The following is a 22,862-nucleotide window of genomic DNA, read 5'->3' as shown; positions in this document are numbered from 1 at the left end:
TGAGTAGCAAGGAGGCAAAAGTGGGATCTTAGAATTGTGCCAAGGCCAGCCACCTTCTTAAATCCTCAACTCAACCTCATTAAAGTCTCTAATACATTCCAAAGAGCTCTATAGTCCGAATTCCAGTTTCTTCAGCAAGAAAACAAGGCTCAGAAGGGAATGAAGGTTAAAATGCAACTTGTCAAAGAGATACACATAATGAAAAAGTTCTCATTACCCAAAGACCTTGGTTTGGTAGCAATTCACTGTGAATATCATTGAGGGTTTTTTTCCCATCTGGCTGAAAATTACAACTAACAACTTGAAGACAATGCGACTTAATAACAACTGCAACGTATGCGGAATGTCACTGCCATTCTCTGCCATTTGAATGTGCAGTTGCTAGGGTAACGCAAGTGAAGAACATGCTTTAGTATTGCCACATGCATCTCTGGGAGCTGTGCCAACATCTGAGATACGGCAGCTGGGATGGATTTTACATCTTCTTCCCCAGGAGCCACTTTTCCCTTTTACAACTGAAACTAAATCAGCCAGCTTTTGGAAAGCAGCTATTCACAGTTAGAAGAATGGCATTTGTGTTAGAATGATGGATGGTTATAACAGGGCTCCGAGTAATCGGGAACCAAGGACACCGTAACCCCTTATCAAATCAAGTGTTCGGTGTTGGTAGACTTCATTTACAGGCTTCTATGGAATGCACAGCTCATTATGAGTACTCAGGGCCAGGGTACCGAATACACAGGCTAACTAAGGAAGATGGAAAATTTACTGTCATTTAAACGTGCCCAAGATCACATCATATATAGATGCCTACATCAGATATACTTGCCTACGCAATTTCAGCCTGCACGGCAGGACTGTAATATTTCTGCCTAAACCTTCCAATTAGCCCTCTGATTGCCACATTTAATTCTGAAGAAGAGCTCTGTGTAAACTCATAAATTTGTCTGTCTCACCAAGCAAAGTTGGTCCAATAGAAGATATTACCTCATCCATCTTGTCTCTCTCATATAAATAAACATTAAATTTGGATCCCAAACTTTGCACAGTTCCTTAAAGAGATACTGTCAAAGTTTTAGGTCTTAAAGTTTGCTTACTTTAAAGGCTGTTTTGCATATAATTCTTTATACATCTTTTTTAACAGATCCTGCAGGTTGAAGGGGAAAACAAATTACACCAAACACACATCTTGGTTTATTTCCTGACAAAGATGAAAATATGCCTGGTCTACTCTCTTAGCCTATGCGCACAACTGTGTTTATGGTAGGACCTAGAATAAGTCACATGTTTGCATTGTCTCATGGTTGGAGCAAAACGTCCCTTGAGAGAATCTGGAGGTCAAGATCAACATTCAAATCTGCTTTTAACAGAAAGTCAAATTTTGGCCCTAAAGTATTAACCACCCTTTCAGTGCACTTATGGTTAATCGCAGATAATTATTAAGCTAATATTTTGAAGATTTAATAATCCCCGAGGAGCCCCTTTAATTGCCTTACAGGGCAACTAATGTATCAATGTGCCTTTAAATGGCAGTATATGGTCTTATAGTTGTTATACTATAAGTCTCAATGTTTCATGTATCATTTGTGCTGGACAACAATCATTGTGTGAAGCATTATGACCCCTGTGATGCAAGGAAAAGCAGTCACCGGAGCTTTACATTAGATTAGTGCATGTTAAAGTCCTCTGATGTCCTTTCCCCCCTTTACTTCAATGCAGTCCACTTCCTCCTTATTTCAGTACCAGAGTACCCCAGTAAGAAGAAGAAGAAAAGAACCATAAACTGGTAGAGGTTGGGTTTCGTACAGCAATCTGCATTCCCAGGCCACATTTGATATTCTCTCCAACGCCTCCATGTGCTGAAAGAAAACAGGCCTGTGATCCAGATAAAAAGATTCCTGAACACTATGAAAGTTCAGCTGAGCTTATTTAGAAATACACATCCACGATCCCAGAGTTGTCTATTCCGCATGTGCTTATAGTTCAACACATGCGAATGAGGCATCATTTGGGGCTTAGCTGTTTGTATTAATTTGCACATTAGCTGACCACAACTTTCAAAGGTGAAATGCAGATGCTCTTAGGGGACTGTCACTAAAAACAATTAAAAGCACTTCCATTGCTTGAGGCTTTGCAGTGATGTGTTTTCTGAACCTATCTGGTATTGTTAGGTCAGTGCAGACAGATGGGAAGCTTTGGGAGTCTGCCAGCTCTGAATCCATCTTTCAGATCAGGGCCCTTTCCCACATGCTCACATGAAACAGACAGGAAGAGGAGGAAGGGCTAAATTCCTTCCACCAACTTTAGACCTGACAAGGTGTTTTGTAAACAAAGGGCACATGGGGGACAAATTGCTGTCAGAACACTAAGCCTACTGTTTCCTCAAAGGGAGCTCTGTAATGTTCCTCCAAAACCAGTCTTGACAACAGGAGGGGCTTCAAATGCCCAAGTCAGCACTCACAACGGGCCAGAGGTTTTATTCACTAGTTGCTAGGATGACTGACAGCCCCTTCCAGCGCAGTTACAAGGACCAGCATAATCCTGAGAAAATGAGCACTGGGACAGAGAGCCAGAACTCCCAAGTTCTAATGCCACCTCTGCTGTTTGCTTGCTGTAGAGCTTTGGGCAAGTCACTTCACCTCTCTGCCTGAGTTTGCCAGTCTGTAAAATAGGGACAATACTTACCATGCCTACCTGAGTACCTGGTGTCTGTACAGAACTTTGAACACACGGGGCCTGGCTTTCCCTTCTCTGACACCAGTAGTATGTTGTTGTAACCCCCCTGAAAGCACTGGAATTTCACCCGTATCAAGTTGGGGTTGTGGAGAACTGGGGCCATAAACAAGACAGCAGCTTTTTAAAAACCTAGGAGACCCAAATAGTGAACCATGTTTATGCAGTCCCCAGCCTCGTAGCTAAATATCTGACCCTGGACATGATGGCGTTAATGTGTATTTAATAAAAGAGAGGGAAAATGAATCCATTGTGTTGTTTTGTCTCTGGGACTCACAGTTTCTTGAGAGATGGCAAATAACATCACGGCAACATTCCCAGCAAGAGTCTTTCTGTGTTATCTTCCAGGAAAAGAACCCACACTGTCTTTATAGTGTGCTAAGGCACAGATTATATTCTATTCATTGCTGTGCAGAGCACAGCAAAAACACTATTTACAACCACACAGTAAACTGCTAGGCCTGAGAAAGGGTCAACTGGGGAAACCCAGAGAAGCAAATTATAGTTTCTCATTCTGGAGGCTCAGACTATCACTTTCCCCCACAAATAATTCGGAAAGGAAATCCTATGTATAATCAAGGATGTTCTCTCTTAGCAGGGGAATCATCATTATTATCTGCTTACCACTGACAAAGATAGAATTGGGATTTAATATCCTTTGACAGGAAAGCCTCTGATGATGATGCCTTAAACTTTCTCAACTTTAGTTTAAATAATTAAAAATCCTAAATCACCCCCTCAGGCCAATTGCAGCGTCCATTGGTATTTTCATTAGACGTGAAGTGCCAACTGTTCATTAGAGATTGGTGCTGACCATAACCGCCAAGAGTAGGCAGCATTTCCATCCAACAGTAATGGGTTAGTGTGGGTACAGAGCTGAGGACATACCATACTACCAGTAGGAGACTGGGAAGAGAATCCCTGTAATTCTCTGGGTTAGTCGAATGCTTCCCACAGAGGACGCTCATGCTTCCCTCTAACTCTACCCCATGCTTCAAAAGCTGGCAGGGAGAATGGAAACTCCAGGTAAACTGAACGGGAGGGGTTGATTTGAATACTACTAGATGGACATTTTTCTCTTTGATTTTTTTTTTAATGGAAGCTAGATTTTTCTTTAAAAAATAAAATCAAAGATTTTCTCAGAACGTTTGTTTCAGTCAGGTTCCCCTCCCCTTATTTTCAGTAAAGAGGTTTGGTTTCAATTTTGTAAAAATAATCCCCCAAATTTGCAAGACATTTTGAAAAAAAAAAGTCAAAATTCCCTGTGAAAGACAACTGGCATGTTCCAACCAGCTCTCCGAGCACACAGACAGCCCCTTCCATTCCAGGATCACAGCACACTTCTGTAACCCTTCTGCCCGTCAGAGTTGGCAGCAACAAGGGCCGGGTTCAATATCTAGGGGATCCATTCCAATAACACAATGCAAACCGGCTCAAGCCCCCACCCAGTGACCTGGGACAACTATATACCACCCCCGCTGGGCGCCTCCAAGAGGCAATACTTCCCCTCTCGCAAGCACATAGTCTGAGTGTAGCAAAAGCCTTTTAATAACAGAGAGAAACAATGCGGCATTATGTTGGGGAAACACCACCAACAGGATTCATAACACAACCCATGAGCAAAAAAAAACCCCACCCCAAGCAAATTGGGGCATGCCCCTTTCCCTTTGGTTCTTGAGTCCAAAGCAACCCCAAATCACCCAAAGTCCCAAAAGTCCAATGACCCAAAAGTCTCTGTCCCTGGTCAGGGCAGCCGCAGAGTTCGAAAGTTTATCTGCGGAGCTTTACCTCCCAATCTGGGCGGAGATGGGACGGGGGTAAGAGGCACCTTACATGATCTGAAGCTGACTGCCCCATAGCTGTGCTTCGCTCCGCCAGCCACCCCATGAACTCCTTCGCTCAGCTCCACTCCGTGGCCCACAAGCAGCTCCTGCCATCCACAAACTGCTCCGCGCCGAACTGCTTCACCAGCCTGTCCACAAGGCACTCCAGCCATCCCGCAAACTGCGCCACAATATATCTTCAGGCTCCCCCACTACTTAACACAACACTCAGTGATTTCAGCTCTTAGGTGAATTCAGCTTGTAGTAGGGGAGCCCCAGTGCTGGTGCACTGTCAGCCCAAAGTGAGCTCAGCAGCCTATAACTAGACTTCTAATGAAATCAAAATTAGCTCTGATATTCCACAGTGGAGAGAGGAGGAAGTGCAATTAGCATGTAAGGCCCTCACCAAGGGGCCCATGCCATCAAGTATTAATACTTGCCCCCAGCCTCTCTCCATTCACAGAGTTTTGGAACCCATGACCCTTGCCTAGCGAGTGCTACTTAGTTGATGGTGAATCCCTCCATCATAACAAAAGGCCACGTACAGTTCCAAGCACAGTTCCCATAATCAGGGTAATAACAATTTATTCTTCCTGCCCCAATAACAGAGACACTGGGGATCCCACAGCAGCCAAAGTGACCATTTGGGCAGCTATGGTCTCATTCTAGGCGGGGTGGGTGTGCCTATGCAAATGAGATCGGCCCCTGAAGTTCTTTTCCACAACTTGCCACACCTCACCACCAGATGTCAGGGTGGAGCTCATCCTGACACTGCTTACACTTCCGTACATTCAGGGCCGGTGCCTGCCAGGCCCTGATTCCACCTGGGAAGGGAGCAAGCAGCTTCCCCAGCCGTGCATGGCCCACGTAAGAGGCAACCCGAACTGCAGAGCCTACACTCTCATGGCACCCCTAAGGCAGCACATGGGTCAATGGCCCTGGTCCCCCGCTACACTGTCTCATGGAACAGCGCTGGAGCAAGAGTGGGGAGGGAGGGAGCAAGCTTCATGCCATCAAGAGGTGTAAAAGGAAGCATGCTCCTTGCCTGCTGGGGAACTCTGGAAGGCATTTAAAATGCCTCCCACAGATCCCCTGGTGGCACTGTGTCTCTGCTTTGCTCCCAATGCAGGGCTGTGCCTCAAAAGCACAGCTGAACCCTCACTGCTTATGCATCAGTTCCCCCATGAAGTATTAATATCCCCATTTTGCAGATGACAGGGTGATCTATTCTGATTTTCAAAAGCAGCAAGTGCCCAGAAATCCTGTTGATGTCAGTGGAACTGGAGCTGTTGATTGGCCTGCTTTCTTCAAAGGCAAGAATATGCTCAGTCAGCAGACCACGCTGCACCAATGCACTGTAGAGAACAAGGTGCTAGATACGCCAAGTAGAGTTAGACCTTTCTCGTGCAGTGGCTGCCCACCACCAACCAAGTACTGCATTACAGCATGAGCAATGGCTGGGACACTTAATGGGGAAGGCTTTGAGTTACTCCAGAAAATTCTTTCCCAGGTATCTGCCTTAACATAAGAACAGCCCTACTGGGTCAGACCAAAGGTCCATCTAGCCCAGTATCCTGTCTATCCTGTCACCTGCCAATGCCAGGTGCCCCAGAGGGAATGAACAGAACTGGTAATCATCAAGTGATCCATCCCTGGTCGACCATTCCCAGCTTCTGGCAAACAGAGGCTAGGGACACCATCCCTGCCCATCCTGGCTAATAGCCATTGATGGACCTATCCTCCATGAACTTATCTAGTTCTTTTTTAAACCTTGTTATAGTCTTGGCCTTCATAACATCCTCTGGCAAGGAGTTCAACTGGTTGACTGTATGCTATGTGAAAAAATACTTTCTTTTGTTTGTTTTAAACCTGCTGCCCATTAAGACACTTGTAAGTCTTGCCCACATAATCAGGGCCTAACTCATTGCCATATTTGGGGTCAGGAAGGAATTTTCCCCCAAGTCAGATTGGCAGAGACCCTGGGGGGTTTGGCCTTCCTCAGCATGGGGCATGGTCACTTGCAGATTTAAACTAGCGTTAATGGTGAATTCTCTGTAACTTGAAGTCTTTAAACTACAATTTGAAGACTTCAGTAACTCAGCCAAAGGAGCTGCACTGACATAGTGCCACTTCTGCACGCAAGAAATGAAAAAACCCAATGCACAGTGCATTGAACAGACTTGCCCTTTTGGCCCTAGATGGCTGATTGGCTGGGGAACCTTTGTATAGAAACCCCAGCTCTCTCTCTCTCTCTCTCTTTGTAAATATGCTGCTGTGAGTTCCAGCCGTCACCAGAGGAGTTGCAGTGTGATACATGGTGCCTTTCATCTCATCAAATTCTTCATCCTCAGGTATAACACTTAACAAGACCATATTGGCTTTCTTCTGTGTCCCAAGGGATGTTTTAAAAAACAGGTTACTAATGGCAATCAGGGTAGCCTGGTACTGCTGCTAATCTGACAGGGTTTTACAAACAGCACACATTAATCTCTCAGGTGCTGATGTGAGGAAGAAAGTGATGGGGAAAATGCCACATTAGAAGGCCTATTTTTAGCAGATCAGAGCAAAACCTCTGCAGAGATATCTCCATAGACATGGCCTCCTTAGCATTAATTTTGCTTAGAAAATGCCAGTGTTTTAGGGATTAAGCAAGGGGTTAGCATTAATGCATGCTAAAAATAGAACACCAGGCTGGCAGTCATGTTTGCATGTCTAGACAGAGCCAGGACTTGAGAGTAAAGCTATTACTACTTAGAACTTACATGGCTCTTTTCACAGCCAAAGCACTGTACAAATGTTGGCAAATTCAGCCTTACCACACCCCTGGGGTGTAGGTATTATTAGCCATGTTTTAGGGATGGGGAAACTGAAGCAGGGAGTTGACATGATTTGCCCAAGGCCATGGAGGAAGTCAGTGTCAAAGCCAGGTTCAGAAGTCAGGTGTTCCTAGCTCCCTGTCCTGTGCTCAGGCTGCAGGCCCATGTCTCTTGCTAAGGTATCTCTACATGGCAATCAAGGGGTTTACCTGCACATGCAGACATGCCTGAGCTAGCTTGAATCTAGCTGGTTCATGTACTGACAGCAGGGAAGCCACAGCAGTAGAGACTTCAGTGCGGACTAGCCACCTGAGTAATTACCCAGTGTGCCAGGCCGGCTCATACAGCCACGCTGAAGCCTTTGCTGTCGCATCAAGTGCCTCTGCTATTGGTACCCCTGCTAGCTAGATTAATGGCCGCACACGTTGCAATCACATCCCCCGATTGCAGAGTCACCCTGCTCTAAGAAGGGAACTAGGGAGAAGCTCTCTGTGAAGAGGGAAGTCGGGTGTTCTGTGTGTTACTTTATGGTGAGAATGTGAGAACTGGAGTCATCCCACATGGTAGACAGGAGGCCACCTGGAAGCAGTGGAAGAGAAAACTTTGTGTTTTAGCTGGTGCAAAGCAGATTCTGTCCGCTGTGGCAGTGGGTAGAAACAGGCCCCTTGAGGAATTTCTCCAGTGCAGAGGCAACATAGGAACAACTCGAGCAGATCTACACTGCCCTCCTGTGCAGACCCCCCACCTATCATAAAGGCTGAAAAGGCACGATGTGTTTCAGCTAGTCTCTGCTCAGGAGCAGCTCATGGGCAGCCATGCAAGGTTTGGACCAGCCCCTTGGGGCTGTGCTAACTTTTGCCAACCACCACAGTGACCCACAGGCCAGTGCAAAAGGTGGCTTAAAGCACCTTTGAGCTCCAACTCCCGTGCTGTGTCCCCTAGGAAGTGCAGTACAAAGCCTTCCCCTGGATCGTTATCAGATCTTTTGCTCACCTCCAGGGAAACAGAATGATTCCGTTCCCATCCCTCTCGACACTGAAGCATTGTCCTCTTTGTATTAATTCATTTCTTTGTGTTTCAGTCAGTGCTTTCATAGCATTTCCCTTCTCTCCTTTTCAGAGAAGAGGGGAAACCCCCAATAAACAGGAGAACACAGAATAAATCCTTGGAACTTCTGCACCAAACTTATTGCACTTAAGGATGAAAACACTATATGGATCCAACTACAGAGTTTCCACACTCCGCTGCCCGGTATCTGTCCAAATATAACCCAATTACATTTTCCATTGGAAAGCCATATGGTTCAGCAGAGTTGAAAATTATTTTAATTCCCTCTGAATTATTTGCTCATGTCCTACTCTGAATAGTTTCAGGAATGCAAAATTAACAAACCATAACCCCCACCGCAAACTGACTAACGAACCCAAATAAAATAATATCAGCAACTCAAACCATACAGGTTTCAGAGTAGCAGCCATGTTAGTCTGTATCCGCAAAAAGAAAAGGAGGACTTGTGGCATCTTAGAGACTAACAAATTTATTTGAGTATAAGCTTTCGTGAGCTACAGCTCACTTCTTCGGATGCATTCAGTGAAAATACAGTGGGGAGATTTATATACATAGAGAACATGAAACAATGGGTGTTACCATACACACTGTAAGGAGAGTGATCACTGAAGGTGAGCTATTATCAGCAGGAGAGTGGGGCGAGGGGGGAGCCCTTTTGTAGTGATAATCAAGGTGGGCCATTTCCAGCAGTTGACAAGAATGTCTGAGGAATGGGGGCGGGGGAGGGGGAGGGGGGAATAAACATGGGGAAATAGTTTTACTTTGTGTAATGACCCATCCAGTCCCAGTCTCTATTCAAGCCTAAGTTAATTGTATCCAGTTTGCAAATTAATTCCAATTCAGCAGTCTCTCGTTGGAGTCTGTTTTTGAAGTTTTTTGTTGAAGAATTGCAACTTTTAGGTCTGTAATTGAGTGACCAAAGAGATTGAAGTGTTCTCCAACTGGTTTTTGAATGTTATAATTCTTGACGTCTGATTTGTGTCCATTTATTCTTTTACGTAGAGACTGTCCAGTTTGACCTACGTACATGGCAGAGACACATGATGGCATATATCACATTGGAAGATGTGCAGGTGAACGAGCCTCTGATAGTGTGGCTGATGATGAAAGCTTATGCTCAAATAAATTTGTTAGTCTCTACGGTGGCGCAAGTACTCCTTCAAACCATACAGCATGTCAGCAGCAGCTAGAAGAGAACAATGTGACATTTGGTTCCTATTAAGGCAGATTATTATTAAGGCAGATACTAATAAAATAACCTAGGAGCAGTCATCAGTACAAATGTCTCTGTGTTAATTGGTTTCAGAGTGGTAGCCGTGTTAGTCTGTATCAGCAAAAATAAGGAGGAGTCCTTGTGGCACCTTAGAAACTAACAAATTTATTTGGGCATAAGCTTTCGTGGGCTAAAACCCACTTCATCAGATGCATGGAGTGAAAAATACAGTAAGAAGAATATATATTATAGCACATAATATAAGCTTATGCCCAAATAAATTTGTTAGTCTCTAAGGTGCCACAAGGACTCCATTATTTTTTCTGTGTTAATTGCAACCTGTCAGGCAACAGTGACCCTTTTAAAAACATCTAAGGCTCAAGTGAAGTCCCGTCCCTATGGAAATCCATGGCAAAGCTTCTATCAACCTCAATACAGCCAGGACGTTGTCCCGGTCTCCATAATCCGTAAAGAAAAAAGAAAACCCCCATTTGCTCAGGCTAATATTTTTTCCAGGGGCCCTGATAGTGCTGAACCTGAGACATATCAGCAGGAGGGATGAGAAAGCGGCCTGCTGCAATTTTCACACCCAACTTCAGAAGGCTCAGAGGAGAGGGAAGACTCCACAAGCCCCCTTTGGGGGTGGCGTCCCCTCTACCACAGTATTGCAACCCCCTTCCTTTCCATTTCATTTCCCGTCAGACACATTCTACTCCATTATAGAGATGGATTCTCTGCGATTTCTCAGGCACCTCTCTGTAGAGCAGTATCCCTTTCAGTAGTGTGAGCCCTACAGTGAGCCTCCTATTTCCTATTGCAGCAGCCAGCCGAGCAGCAGTGTATGTCTGGAGCGAGGCTTTGTTTGCTTGTAGCTAGTTAGTGAACACCATTCTTTGGAACCCAGCTGTGTCCTTGAGAATTCCACAGATTCTGAAGGTTTTGCAGAGAGTCAGGATGCAGCTCTTTTAATTGAAGCCCAGATCAGTTCTCTAGGAGAGGGTGGTACTTCGAAGCAAAGGGATTTGCTATGTACCAATGAGGGGAAGCTGCTGCAGGCTGCTGAGCACTCTCCACGTGTTCTGAAGTCAATGGCAGTTGAGGGTGCTCGGAAGCTTTCAGCATTGTTCCTATAGTGAGATTATAGACTATGGTGATACCACTAGCTCCTGGCTACCTGCTGCCCCATATACCCCAGCTGATGAGATGATGTCTCTCCTCATTCCTATTCCTTTGTCCCCTCCGCCATCCCTGAGAAATAAGCTGTATGAACTACCATGCTTCAGTGTATAAATCAGCTAGCTAACCACCTGGTGTTAGGAGGAAATTTCCCCTTTTGGACAGATTATTCTATAACTTTCCTCTAGGGGTATTTTCCCTATAGAACTTAATGGGGCTTGAGAGACATTTCTCTAAAACCCACACACCTAGAGAGTTATATTAAGAACATAGTAGAGTTCTTTTCTACAGGTTATTTGAACCACCCTGTAAAACTCTCTAGTGGGAAAAATAAATGTCAATTCCGTCGGAAAGTTAAAAAAAAAAAAGTGTGTATATGCATGTGCATAAATAAAATTTTCTACCAAATTTTCTGTAGGGGCTGCACCTTCCTTTGAAAAAATGTAGTACTGGACACTGTCAGAAACAGGACCCTGGATTAGATGGACCCTGGGTCTCAGTCCTTATCTTCAAAGTACTTCATGGCCTGGGCCCCTGGCCCAGAGTAACAAAAAGATCTAAAGCTCTGGGACAAAGACCATAGTCAACAGATGTGCTACTCTGGCACAATGGAACTCTCTAGAAGAAGAGTAAAGCTTGTCTGTGCAGGAGACAGAACTTCTCCAGAGGTAGCCTGAGACTGTGGAATTCACTCCTCCAAGAACTAAAGACTATCATAAACCTCACCGTCTTCCACAATGTGCAACGGGCCGTTTTTTGACCTTGCCTTCTCTAATACAAGCACATAGCAACAAGTATATTTATAATAAAAATAATACCTTACCAAAAAAAGACACTCCTCTACACACGCTTTTCCCTCTGAGGAGAGGATGAGAGAAACAACATGTGACAGATGTGTAGTCATGTTGCTTAATGCATTACTGGAAGATACTCAGCTACTAAGACTTCTATATTATGGTATAGAAACAGATATAGAATTGAATGCTGTATGGCAATTCTTATGCTGTATGGGGATTCCAGAAGCGACAGATAATGAAGTGTGTTATGTTCGTGGCACACAAACAGATGTTATATAAAATTCTCTTGCTGGAAAGTTGCAACATAACACTACTTTCTTTTTAAAATCCAGAACCTTACACACAAGAATCAAAAACAGAGAGAGAGAAAGCAGGCTGTTCCCTAAAGCAGAGAGGCACAAATCATGCCACCTTCCTGTAGGCTGGCACATTTCCCTACAGAGCCCCCTAGCCGAAAGGAGGACCAGAAAACCCCTTACAAACTTAAAAGTAATTGCTTGTAATTTTGGTAAAGTTTTCAATACATCACAAATTGAAACCATGATTGACCAAGTCTGTCACATTATTGTACTACTTCTGTCAGCAAAGTAGTCCAAAAAGGGACTTCTCTGCAGACTGACCCAGGTAATTAATATTTTACTCCAAGAACATACTACTGTATTGAGTGATCTGTTACAGATAGAGTGTTTTCAGTGAATTCAGAGAATATTGATTTAAATGGAACTAAGATTATAGTCACCTCATATTTCTGGTTTTATATTAGAGAGTTATCAACCATAAAAACACAATTAGTCATGCACAGCATTTAGTTTACATTGTGTCTTTCTATACTAAGGCATTATTGTAGTCTGGACAGCAATTTGATGCAGGAAGTCTGTTGTCTCTACCTTACAACTGTATGAAATAAATGGGGGCAGGAGGTGCAGGACAGGGAGGAGAAGAATTGTTTTGTAAATTATATTTTACCCCTGAAGGGTAAATAGGAATTAAAAGGATTCTATTAACCTTGCAGATGAGTAGCACAAACTGGGCTCCATTCATCACGAATGGTGTAAATTACCTTTGGCCGCTTCCATTCCACTCTTCCAGGGGGGCACCTGTTGTAGAAAAGGGATTCATCCGATGCCGGAAACTCAGGATCTTCAAAGAGTCGTCTTTGTTTGATGCACTGCTGCTTGAGTTCATGATACTTCTGACCTTTGAAAGATTTCACTGATGAAAACATAGTCCTCTGTCCAGCCTAGATTAAGATTAATAATTTGTGTAAATTTGGAACCCACTTTAGAGTGTTTTAGAGATTCCCCCCTCGTCATGCTCTTAAAACAAACAGATTGCAGAACCAGTAGTTCTGGGCAAAATTATAGACTGATGTCAGATAAAAGGTGGATTACAAATTAGATTAGGCTGGGGTTAGATCATGAAGTCTTAAAAGGATTTATCTTTTCGGATATTACACAGGCCCTAATTTTTGAGTAGGAGAGAACTCTGAGGATGCATCTCATCAGGAAGAATAATGAAGAAGATTCTGGACAGAACAGGTGCATGGCATTTCCTTCTTGGCACATGGTTCTAGGGTTCTTGGAAGGTAAACTCTGAACAGAGTGGGTGTGTGCTCCCAAACTAGAGTACCTGGGAAGGTTTTTGTCTCCTTTCCATCTGGTGAGATTCAGAGTCATAGGATTTAAGACTAGAAGGGACCACCAGATCATCTATTCTGACTTTCTGTATATCACAGGTCACTAAACACCACCCAGCACCCGCACCTTAACCCCAACAACTGAAATGAGACCAAAATATTACAGCCTACAGGAGACTAGATTATGATATGCTACAGGGAGGGACTAGGAGGGACCGAGGTGCCCCAGGCCATCACAATGGCAGGGAGATGATTAAATAAGAGATACCCAGATAAACCTGCAAAGTGACCATACAAGACCATTCCAAGCAGAGTGTGTTTGTAATCACCTGCTCCTATCTCCAATAGCCAGGTAGAAAATGGGGCCCGCTAATTGACTTCTATGCATGAATAGTGAAGAATAGAGGTGGGTGAAGACTGCAACACAATTTCCACAAGAAGCTATTTGAATTTTTAAAGGAATGTGCTTTGGCTGTTTTTGCTTTTTCCAGATATTTTAGTAAATTGATTTTCCTGACAGCAATGTTCATAGAAGCAGCAGGTATTTGAAAATATTGGTGGAAAGTGAATAGGAAACTTGCTTTCTGTGTTTGCATTGATTCTAAGAGTTATGACTATGCAATTAGGTAACACAAACATGCCATGTGATTTAGGTGACCAATCACACAGCTCAAGTATTATATTTGCAGTAAACCTAATGGTAAATGGTAATAGTAAATGCTACAAACCAGGAATTATTAACAGAAATTATTCAGGATTGTCTATGGCTTTTATAACATTTTGCCAGACCCATTTTCTACACAGCCAGGCTGCTGGAGAGAAGAGGGGGTGATTACGAACACACTCTGCTTGGAATGTCTTGTATGGCGAATCTTTGCCTTTTCTTTCCCCCATATTTTCAGGGCCACATCCTCCTCTTTCCCTGACATGATCGGCAATAATAAAAATACTGTCACTGAAGTAGAGGATACTGTGTGTGTAAAACATCCTTGTAGAGTATAGGAAGCAATAACATGCGACAGGGCATGCAATTACAGTTAGAGCTGGGCAAATAACTGATTGATTGGTTATGGGGCAAAAACGCAAAAGCCAAAAAAGTTTCATTTCAGGTTGAACAAGATGTTCTGTTTGACCTGAAACGTTTCATTTCATTTCAGGTTTTCTTACCATTTTACGATTGTTAAAAATAAAATTGAAGCAAAAATTTTAAATGAATAAACATTTTGAATTAAAAAAACCATCAAAACATTTAATTTTGAAAATGTCAAAACAAAACATTTTGACCTTTTTGGAAATTTTCTTCTTTTTTTCCCCCAAGCTTAAACCATTCAGTGAATTTGATATGAGTTTGCAAGATGTGTTGATTGTCTCAAATATGCATTTTTCAGTGAACAAAATTTTCATCTGAAAAAGTTCACCCAAGTCTAATCAAAGTATCAGAATGATCTTCTTTAGGTGTTAGCACCTTCACCCACTGGAGTGGAAGGAACAATCTGATGTCAGATGTGTATCCTCCATTGTTGCATTTATTTGCACATGGACTGAAGCCAGAATCTGGCCCAAAGGTGTAACTAAACATGGCAGATTTTCTTTAGATCTGTATTGATGTTAGTTAGTGTATGTGGAAAGGCGCAGCAGAGACTGGGTGACTACCCTGCACGAGAAAAGTGATAGACCATGATCCTGTATTTCTTTTCCATTCTAGCTCTCTTGGGCCAAATCCTGAAGTGCCTGCTTAATAAATTCTCCGTCTTTACTAAGGCAAAACTCCCATTGACAACAAATGGGAGTTTTGCACAAGTATAAAGACTTTGGGGGAAATCCTGGCCCCACTGAAGTCAATGGACGTATTTCAAATCCCTTCAGGATTAGACCTTTTACCACCTATGTGATTCAAAGAGGAAGATATTTCCTTATGTTAATACAAACTGCCTTCGAGCTCAACAGTATGTATATTGGCTGTTCAGGGGTGAAACAGCTCAGTGCTACTGTATCCTTCTAAACAGTTTCCCTTTTCTTAAGGGCAATTCTCTTCTCATTAATGATCCTGAAAGAAGATACCCTACTTGGCAGTTGGTCTCCAAAGACCAGGAATATTAAGTAGATTTGCTTCTTCCCCCCCAGCCCCTGCCTGCTTCAAAGTCAAGTGCAGAATACTTCACCAATTAAAAAAAGAGAGCGAGAGCTGAGAAAAATTAATTACTCTAATTTGAATGGAATAGAGATAATTACCTCATAATAACACTCACTGATGTTCTCTCATTAAAAAGTCTCCACTGGCGGACTAAGATCCCAAACTATGAGTCTATTTGCAAGATACGCTTGTTTTTAAAATTGTTCCAGGGGGATAAGGTTTTCAACTTGTCATTGCATAATTCACAGAGCTAGGTTTTTAATGACTTTACCCATCCCCCCTCTTGGTGTGCTGTACTGGATGGGAATTCCAATCCTTTCAGGATTAAAATCCCGCCCCAACTACTACACAAGAGTTTATATTGCAGCAATGTATAAAGGCAGTCATAGAATAAAGAACATAGTCTAACCAGTAGCTGCCTAGCTGGCTGGGTCTACAGGGCAGCGGTGTTGGAAGGAGTCAGTTTTGCTAGTTATTAGGCATACTAGTGAGGAAGCCCAGGAGTTAGGCTGTAAGCCTGAAATTTGGGAGTCCCTCGTACAATTCTCTGCTACGGACGCCCTGTGTGGCCCCGGGCAAGTCATTTAGAGCCAGATCCTAAAGGTTGAAGCCTGGATCCAACTGATTTCTGCTACTTCAGTGAGGGTAAAACATCCACCTTTGAGAGTATGTTCCCTAGCTGTACTTCCCTACCTTGCAGGGGCATTGTGTTGTGACGATAACTATATTAAAGCTAGTGAGGTGCTCAGATACGACAGTGACTTGGGGAGGGAGGGAGGAAACAGATGATATTGCCATGGGCCAAAGGATGTTGTTTCAACAGCGTACCCCCTAGTCCCTTCGTAAGCTACTATAAAATATTTACACCTTACACTGCTGGCACTTACTGGACTTACAAGCAAATACAGCAAGGCTTGGCAACCTCTTCGGTGTGCCTTGGACTAGGGCTCAGTACGCTGTCATGTGATGAGAAACATCTGTGTAATGCTGGCTAATGACTGGTCCTAAAATATATGACTACAATTTGAGAACCTCCTCAGCATTGCTATATAGGCTGGGCTGCAGCAAATAAAGAAAGCAAGTCCTTCAGACAGAAAAATCCTGCAGGTCAATTGACTCTAGTAAAGCTATCCCCCCTTTGGCTTTATCAAGTTACAGTGGTGCTCTTTACTTTTACTTCTTTAGACTCTCCAAGCTAAGCTTCCAGACAATGGAATGTCAAGCCTCATTCACTTCCCTACCCAGTACAACACAAACAAGCAGCAGACCTGAAAGCTTATTCGGAGAGGTGCTGGGCACCCACAACTCCTGTTGAAACCGACTGGAATGGAGGATGCTAAGCACCTCTCAGGAACTAGCATCAGGGTTGGAAGACTTTTTCTAAACTGTTCCTTTCCAGGAGATTTTGACGGGAATAAACTCATCAGCACAAACAGTGAAGATAGTCTAGGCAGTTCTCCTTTCTGATAAGATCCTGCTCACATGGCCCCTTCCTTATTTTAACTGCAAGAGAACAGTATTATTTGATTTTTACTTACAATTACTATCTAGCCACACTTCCCCAGCTGGAGCGAGAGTGCAGAGCTAAATCACATTCAGCATAGCTGCAAATAGAGTCCTGGCACCATCAGTAGTTCTAAAATTAAAGGGCCATCAACCTGAAATCCAATCTGTTTAAGGAGACTTAAGAACAGTTTCAGGCACTATCCCTCTGAGTGCCCCTGCTGAGTTTTAAGGTTTTACAATAACCTTTTTTTTTTAAGTTTCTGTGCCCTGGTGCTGTGTAGAAGACCCACAAAAACAAAACCAGAAAGCTCACTAACTGCTCATGCAGGGAAAACAGTCAGAATTATTATACACAAAGCAAAGTCAAATGCACACAGTAAACATGCTGAAAATAATGGAGAAAAATATTTCTTTGCTGATCTGCTAGTTTTGGTCATCACAGGTGTGACTAAGTAGTCCCATGTAGGTTAGAATGTTTCAGAAAGAAGTGTGATTTTTAAATGATGTCCTTTAAGCACAGATATCCACAGCGGGTGTGTTTTGCTGTCTACAAGCATATCTTCTTTTTATAGCAATGAAGTTGCAGTGAAGTCACAAAGGCTGTTTTCATCTTCATAAAAATAAGCACAAAGTTGCTTTTCAATTCTGCAGGCCAACATATCTCTGAGAGGCTGCAACAATCACTGCCTTCTAAACTGGATCTATCTTCAAAGAGAGGGGCCTGATTTACTGGAAATGCATTTATTTCATTATATATCCAGACAGACTGTTCTGTACACAGAATTAACAAACACGTGCTTCCACATAAAAGCCAACACAAAAAGGGAGAATTTTTAGCCACATATATATTGTATTTGTTCTGCAATTGTGCATGGTTTTGGATAAGAGTTCTCTCTCCTTCCAGCTGAATCCTATAGTGAAGACCACAGAAGACAGACTTAGGACAACAAACCCCTCATCCCCCACCCCCGTCTCAAAATTTTTTTATTCCATGCTCCATTAAGCTTTTTGAGATGACCTTCATGTACTTCCCTCATCCGGCTGGTGGAGGGGGCTTAGCTGGTAGGGATGGATATGTGAATAGCATCTGTGCAGGGCTGCAGAACTTTTAAGGAGTTGGGCTACTGGAACTAGACCGCCATTGCACCCAGATTTTAAATGAGTTCAATCATTTTTCACAGCCCAAGTCAAGATTTTCAGTTTGTTTCATCCACCCCACCCCACCCCCATTTTTAGCTATGCTTGTGTAGCCTGCTAGATATTTTGTGCCAAAAAACTTTCTTTGTTCCTTTGACTACTCCTGTTTAAAAAACAAAGAATCTCACAAGCAATGAGCAAGCAAAGTAAAAAGCCAGCTATTTGATTGAGATCAAACATACCCTTTTGGTATTTTAGTCAACATGCATCTCTTCCTGGTAGCATGCACTCCAAAAACTCACTTCACAACGACTAGACCAGTAAACTAGTTTTGCAGCCAGAAGCTTTAAATTACTGCTAGCTCTGAACTACTTCCCTGAAAGATTCCTAATGTAAAGAGGTTCCAGGAAACAAGGAAAAGAATTTTACAGTGCTTTGTTTCTATTTGCTCAGATTTAAGGGCTTTATAAAGTGATGGTTTTTCAAGTCTGTACTAACAGCCTGGCTAAATTCAAAGCAGTTGTGAAATCTGTACTTTGCTCAGAACCATTTTGAAGAGAAACATTTTCATATGTTTGCTGACTTGCCAAGTTATATTACATGATCTGAGTTCTGCTGGTAGCTAAATTGACCTGAAGCATTATCCCTTTTCTTGTCCAGCAGTAAGTCACTCTGTTAGAAAAGAAAATTGAAAAGAAAATATGTGGTTAACTATTAGATAGCTTGGTACTTTCTTAAGCATGTGAAGGTTTCTCTATCCAAAACTAGCTTTTAGTTCAGTAGAAGAAATGTTGTAAGGGAAAGACACACGTGAGTGTAAGGCTGTGTAACCAAATAAACCAATAGGTGCCAAGCATTTTTAGTTGCACAGTTATGGCAGTCCTCTTGCTGTATGTCTACAAAGGGGAAAACTAGCTACAGTGTCTTGCCTTAAACTTTCTAGTGAGAATATTTGTCCTTTATCCTGTATATTCAGACCAACTGGGGAAATACAGGAGAGGGATGGTACTATGCAGACAACAGCACCAGGCCAGAGGTAACCAGATGGGACTGGCCATTACCAAGGGAAACAGCAACAACTGCTATCAGTAGATGGTGTCAGGGACTCTAGTGAACTTTCCATTTGCAGCCAGATTTAATTCTGAAGGTGAAGAAGGACATGAGCACATGCATTTTCTGGTACTGGGAGGTACCAAAACTAGCAACAGCTCTGCCACAGCTACATTATGATGTTCTAATGAAGCTTTTCTTTTTGATCACACTATGACGATGTATGATTTCAAAAGGAATTATTTGGGGAAAGGTCTGTGGCCTGTCTTATAAAGGCAGTCAGACTAGGTGATCACAATGGTCCTTTCTGGCCCTATTAATTTGCCCCTACACTGACTATGGACTGGGAGCTAGGAGAAAGGAGGCTTATGTTACAAAGAACACTATAGTTTGAAGGGTAACTGAAGCTTCATGGCCCAAGTCCATCCTTGATGTGACTCCATCTGCTTCACTGAAGTTCTGCAAGAATGAATTGGACCCTATAGCTTGTTTTATGGTTTATATTCATGTGATACACCCTGTCTGAATATTTTTTTAATGAACGCAGCTGGAGGGAATTTTTCAGCAGTGGGTGAAGCGATTCCTAAGGGCTAGACTGTGACTTGTACTACAAGTATTATTATGTTCCTTCACAGGCTACCCAAACTGGGGTTCAGGTCTGCAACAATAAACAGGGCTTCTTGCCTGCTTATACCTTCCCTGGAGAAAGTGGATGGGGAGTAGATGGGGGAATGGGTGGAGCCTGGGTACCATGCCACTACTTGTTACTGTGGAGTGGGTAGTAATTTACTTCTGGAACTGGCCAGCAGTAAATTAATCTCTAGGCTCAAGGTGAAAGCAGGGATGGAAATTTGAATCACATGTATGCCAGGGAAGCACAAGCCCTCCCAGGGCTACTCCTGGGGAGATGGAGTTTATGCACAATCTCTTGGTCAGGCAGTGTCTGAAGTCACAACCTAGCTGTATACACAGCTGGCAAACATTTGGAGATCCTTCTAGATGAAATGTGCTATATAAATGCAGGAGAGTACAAAAGTGGCCCTAGGCTACATCTGTGCAACCCTATCATCTCTGGATTATGTCATCAGTTACAAATTTGTAAACTCACTTCATGCTAATGAGGTTACTCAAGTGCTTCAGAGCTGAGCTGAAGATAATAGGGCTCCTCAGGTGTAGCTAAGGACCTCTATTACTGGTGATGATGCACAAGGTGGAAGGAACCCAGCTGAATTCTCAAAGCCCAGACTGAGTTTCCAGGGCTGGCCATTAGAAAACAAAAATTTGAATTTGCAAACCAAGTAAACTGCACACGTGTCAAAAAAGAGTTGGCGATTATGGAACTCCATGCTGCCACTCTTTCAGTCACAGCCACTCTGAGTCCCTCCCTGTGTGAAGGAGTAGAAGGATCTAGAAGAGCTTGATTCAGCAGAAGAGTTGGGCACATTTTAGAAAAGGATGGTGCATGAATCAAAGCTACATTGGGGGGGGGACCAGCACATTTCTGCTGTTCATGTACACATGCGGACACACAGAATTCACTTACCATTGTATCCCTTCTAAGGCAAATGCACTGCATCTATTCTCACGTATGGAGTACCTTCTTAAAAGGAATATGTATACCTATGATCATGTTTTGTGTATGCATTGGTGACCTTTTATCCATTTTAAAGCTACATCAGAATGTACACATAGTAGTAAATATTATAGACATACATTTACCCAAGTTTGAGTCTTAAGGAGATTATACAAGCATTTTTCTTGTCCTACTTCTCAGGTATTCAGAAAGTAGGAGCATAGCATGCTAATCTCCGCTCACGAAAAAATACAGCTGAGATACTTTGTATTTTTGTCTCCTGTTGTTTTCTCTGAAGGGGCGTAGCCCCAAATCACACCCAGTTTGGTGCCTCGCACATTATGTAGAGCCCAACTCTATTAAATTATTCCTAACAACCCGTCCTTTAAACAGATCAGCAGAGTAATTCCCTTTTTACAGATGGGAAAATTAAGGCATGAAGGTCCAGATACTTAAAAATACCTTGGTGCCTAACTCTCATTGGTGCTTTTGAAAATCCCGTTAGGCACTTTTCTGAATCTTTAGGTATCTAAATATCTTTGAGGATCTGAGCCAAAGTGGCTAAGGGACAGATTTTAAGGCATTTAATTGCCTAATGGGATTTTCAAAAGTACCAAATAGGAGTTAGGTGCTTAATGGAATTTTCAAAAATACCTAGGTGCCTATCTCAATTTTTAGGTACCCAAATGCCTTTTAAAAGCTGCCCCTAAGTGATTTATCCAATGGTCATAAAACTAGCCACAATTAGTTAGTTATTATTCAAATTAATTCCAGAAGCACTGGGTCAGAGCCTTAGACTACACGCTTGATTTGGGAAGGAAATAATCAAGCATGTTTGAATGATGATATATTTGCAATTAACACTACTGCAAGCCAGGATAGCATTAAGAATAAGTGTACAAACTAGAGAAAGTGTGCCAATAGAAATGTTTGTGGAATCCTTCTAGACATGTTCTCTGCTTGAAAATAAAGCAGGCAATTCTGTCTTCACAATTCCTAAAAACTCTTATTCCTGCTTTCACATTCTATTCAGTTTTAACATGACCATGACAATTAATGATTGTGAGTGAGTCCATGAATAGCAGGTATTCTTGTTAAATTATTTTGAATGCTTACTTATCCATGATGCTAAGCACCTACTTCTTGCTAGATATTATCAACATCTCTTTTAAAGAAAGATTTAAAATGCCCACGTGAGACTTGCAATAGAAAAGTCCCCAACAAGAACTGACCATACTTTTAAGAAATCAAAGAAGGTGCAATTCCATACCCCCTGTGAAACTGGTTTAATTGTGAAATTGTAATCACATTGTTTATCAACACTTGCCCTTCTGATTTTTTTTGTCTGTGTAGAAGTCACACCTGTAGAACAGTCAGACTCCATGTAACATTAGACTGGTTATCTCAGAAGAAGTAACTGGGTAGTCATGCTTTTACAATCTATCATTTACAAAAGCCTTAATCAGAGTTCAGTATCAAACCCAGCCATGATTATCTAAAGTATGTATGTTACTGTGTTAAAGTAGCATTTTCTTACTGTGGATATCAAAGTGAAATCGAAGTGGTGATTATCATTACTATAAAGAGAGTTTTGTTTCTGGTAACAGATGAAGCAAACCCACTAAACACATGTTAGCTTTATTAACGTTGGCACTTACCTGGCTTATATAGTCTCTGCTCCTGAGCTGTCAGGCAAACAAAATCTCCAAAATCAATACTGCAAACAAAGAGTCCCTGGCTTCTTAACCTGAAATTTCTTTGGACTGTACCAAGATCTGATCATCAGAGGGGAGGCTCAGAGTAACTTCAGAAATTTTTGTCTTCCAGTCTAACTTCTGCGTGCAGTAGCTGATTATGAGTCATAAGGGAAAATATTACTAAAAAGAACAAGGATGCTCTCTCTTATTTATTCCATGGTAAACTCTTGTAGCCATAAAACCAGTTAACAAAGTGATACAATTTTTAAAGAGTGGATGATACGGGAAGGGAGTTTTGTGAGGATTTTGGACATTCCTTTGTGACAAACAACATATTCTACCACATCATAAAAACGGTATTCCTTATTAGTTTGCAAAATATTCTTTGGTTAAATAGGGGATATGTCAGTGTTTTGCTTCAGCTTATCCCTTCAACTCATCTCTGCCAGAATGTGCCATTATAAAAAGGTTGAAGTGGAACATGGAAGTGGTTTCACTGAGCC

At 42.4% G+C, this 22,862-nt stretch overlaps 1 protein-coding gene across 2 annotated transcripts in view; it reads right to left on the bottom strand.

Annotated features, from left to right (window-relative positions):
• The window catches only part of CAPN6 (calpain 6), an 85,073-nt gene extending 62,672 nt beyond the window's left edge, over positions 1 to 22,401 (bottom strand). Inside the window, exons 1-2 of one of the 2 annotated variants that reach the window (XM_084640288.1) lie at positions 22,321 to 22,401; positions 12,687 to 12,866 (exon numbers count right to left, since the gene is read on the bottom strand). In XM_084640288.1, the coding sequence (XP_084496414.1) occupies positions 12,687 to 12,851 (165 nt within the window). In that variant the 5' untranslated portion in view covers positions 12,852 to 12,866; positions 22,321 to 22,401. Of the gene's footprint in view, positions 1 to 12,686; positions 12,867 to 16,934; positions 17,020 to 22,320 lie in introns of those variants that run through there. The other variant, XM_084640289.1, reaches the window with a different exon arrangement.
• Between the last annotated feature and the right edge of the window lie 461 nt (positions 22,402 to 22,862).

This window comes from Lepidochelys olivacea (genome assembly GCF_965140295.1).
Source record: "Lepidochelys olivacea isolate rLepOli2 genome assembly, chromosome: 9".
NCBI classification, from domain to species: Eukaryota; Metazoa; Chordata; order Testudines; family Cheloniidae; genus Lepidochelys; species Lepidochelys olivacea.
Note: the sequence above shows the minus strand (reverse complement) of the source record. Positions and strands in the feature narration are given on the sequence as shown.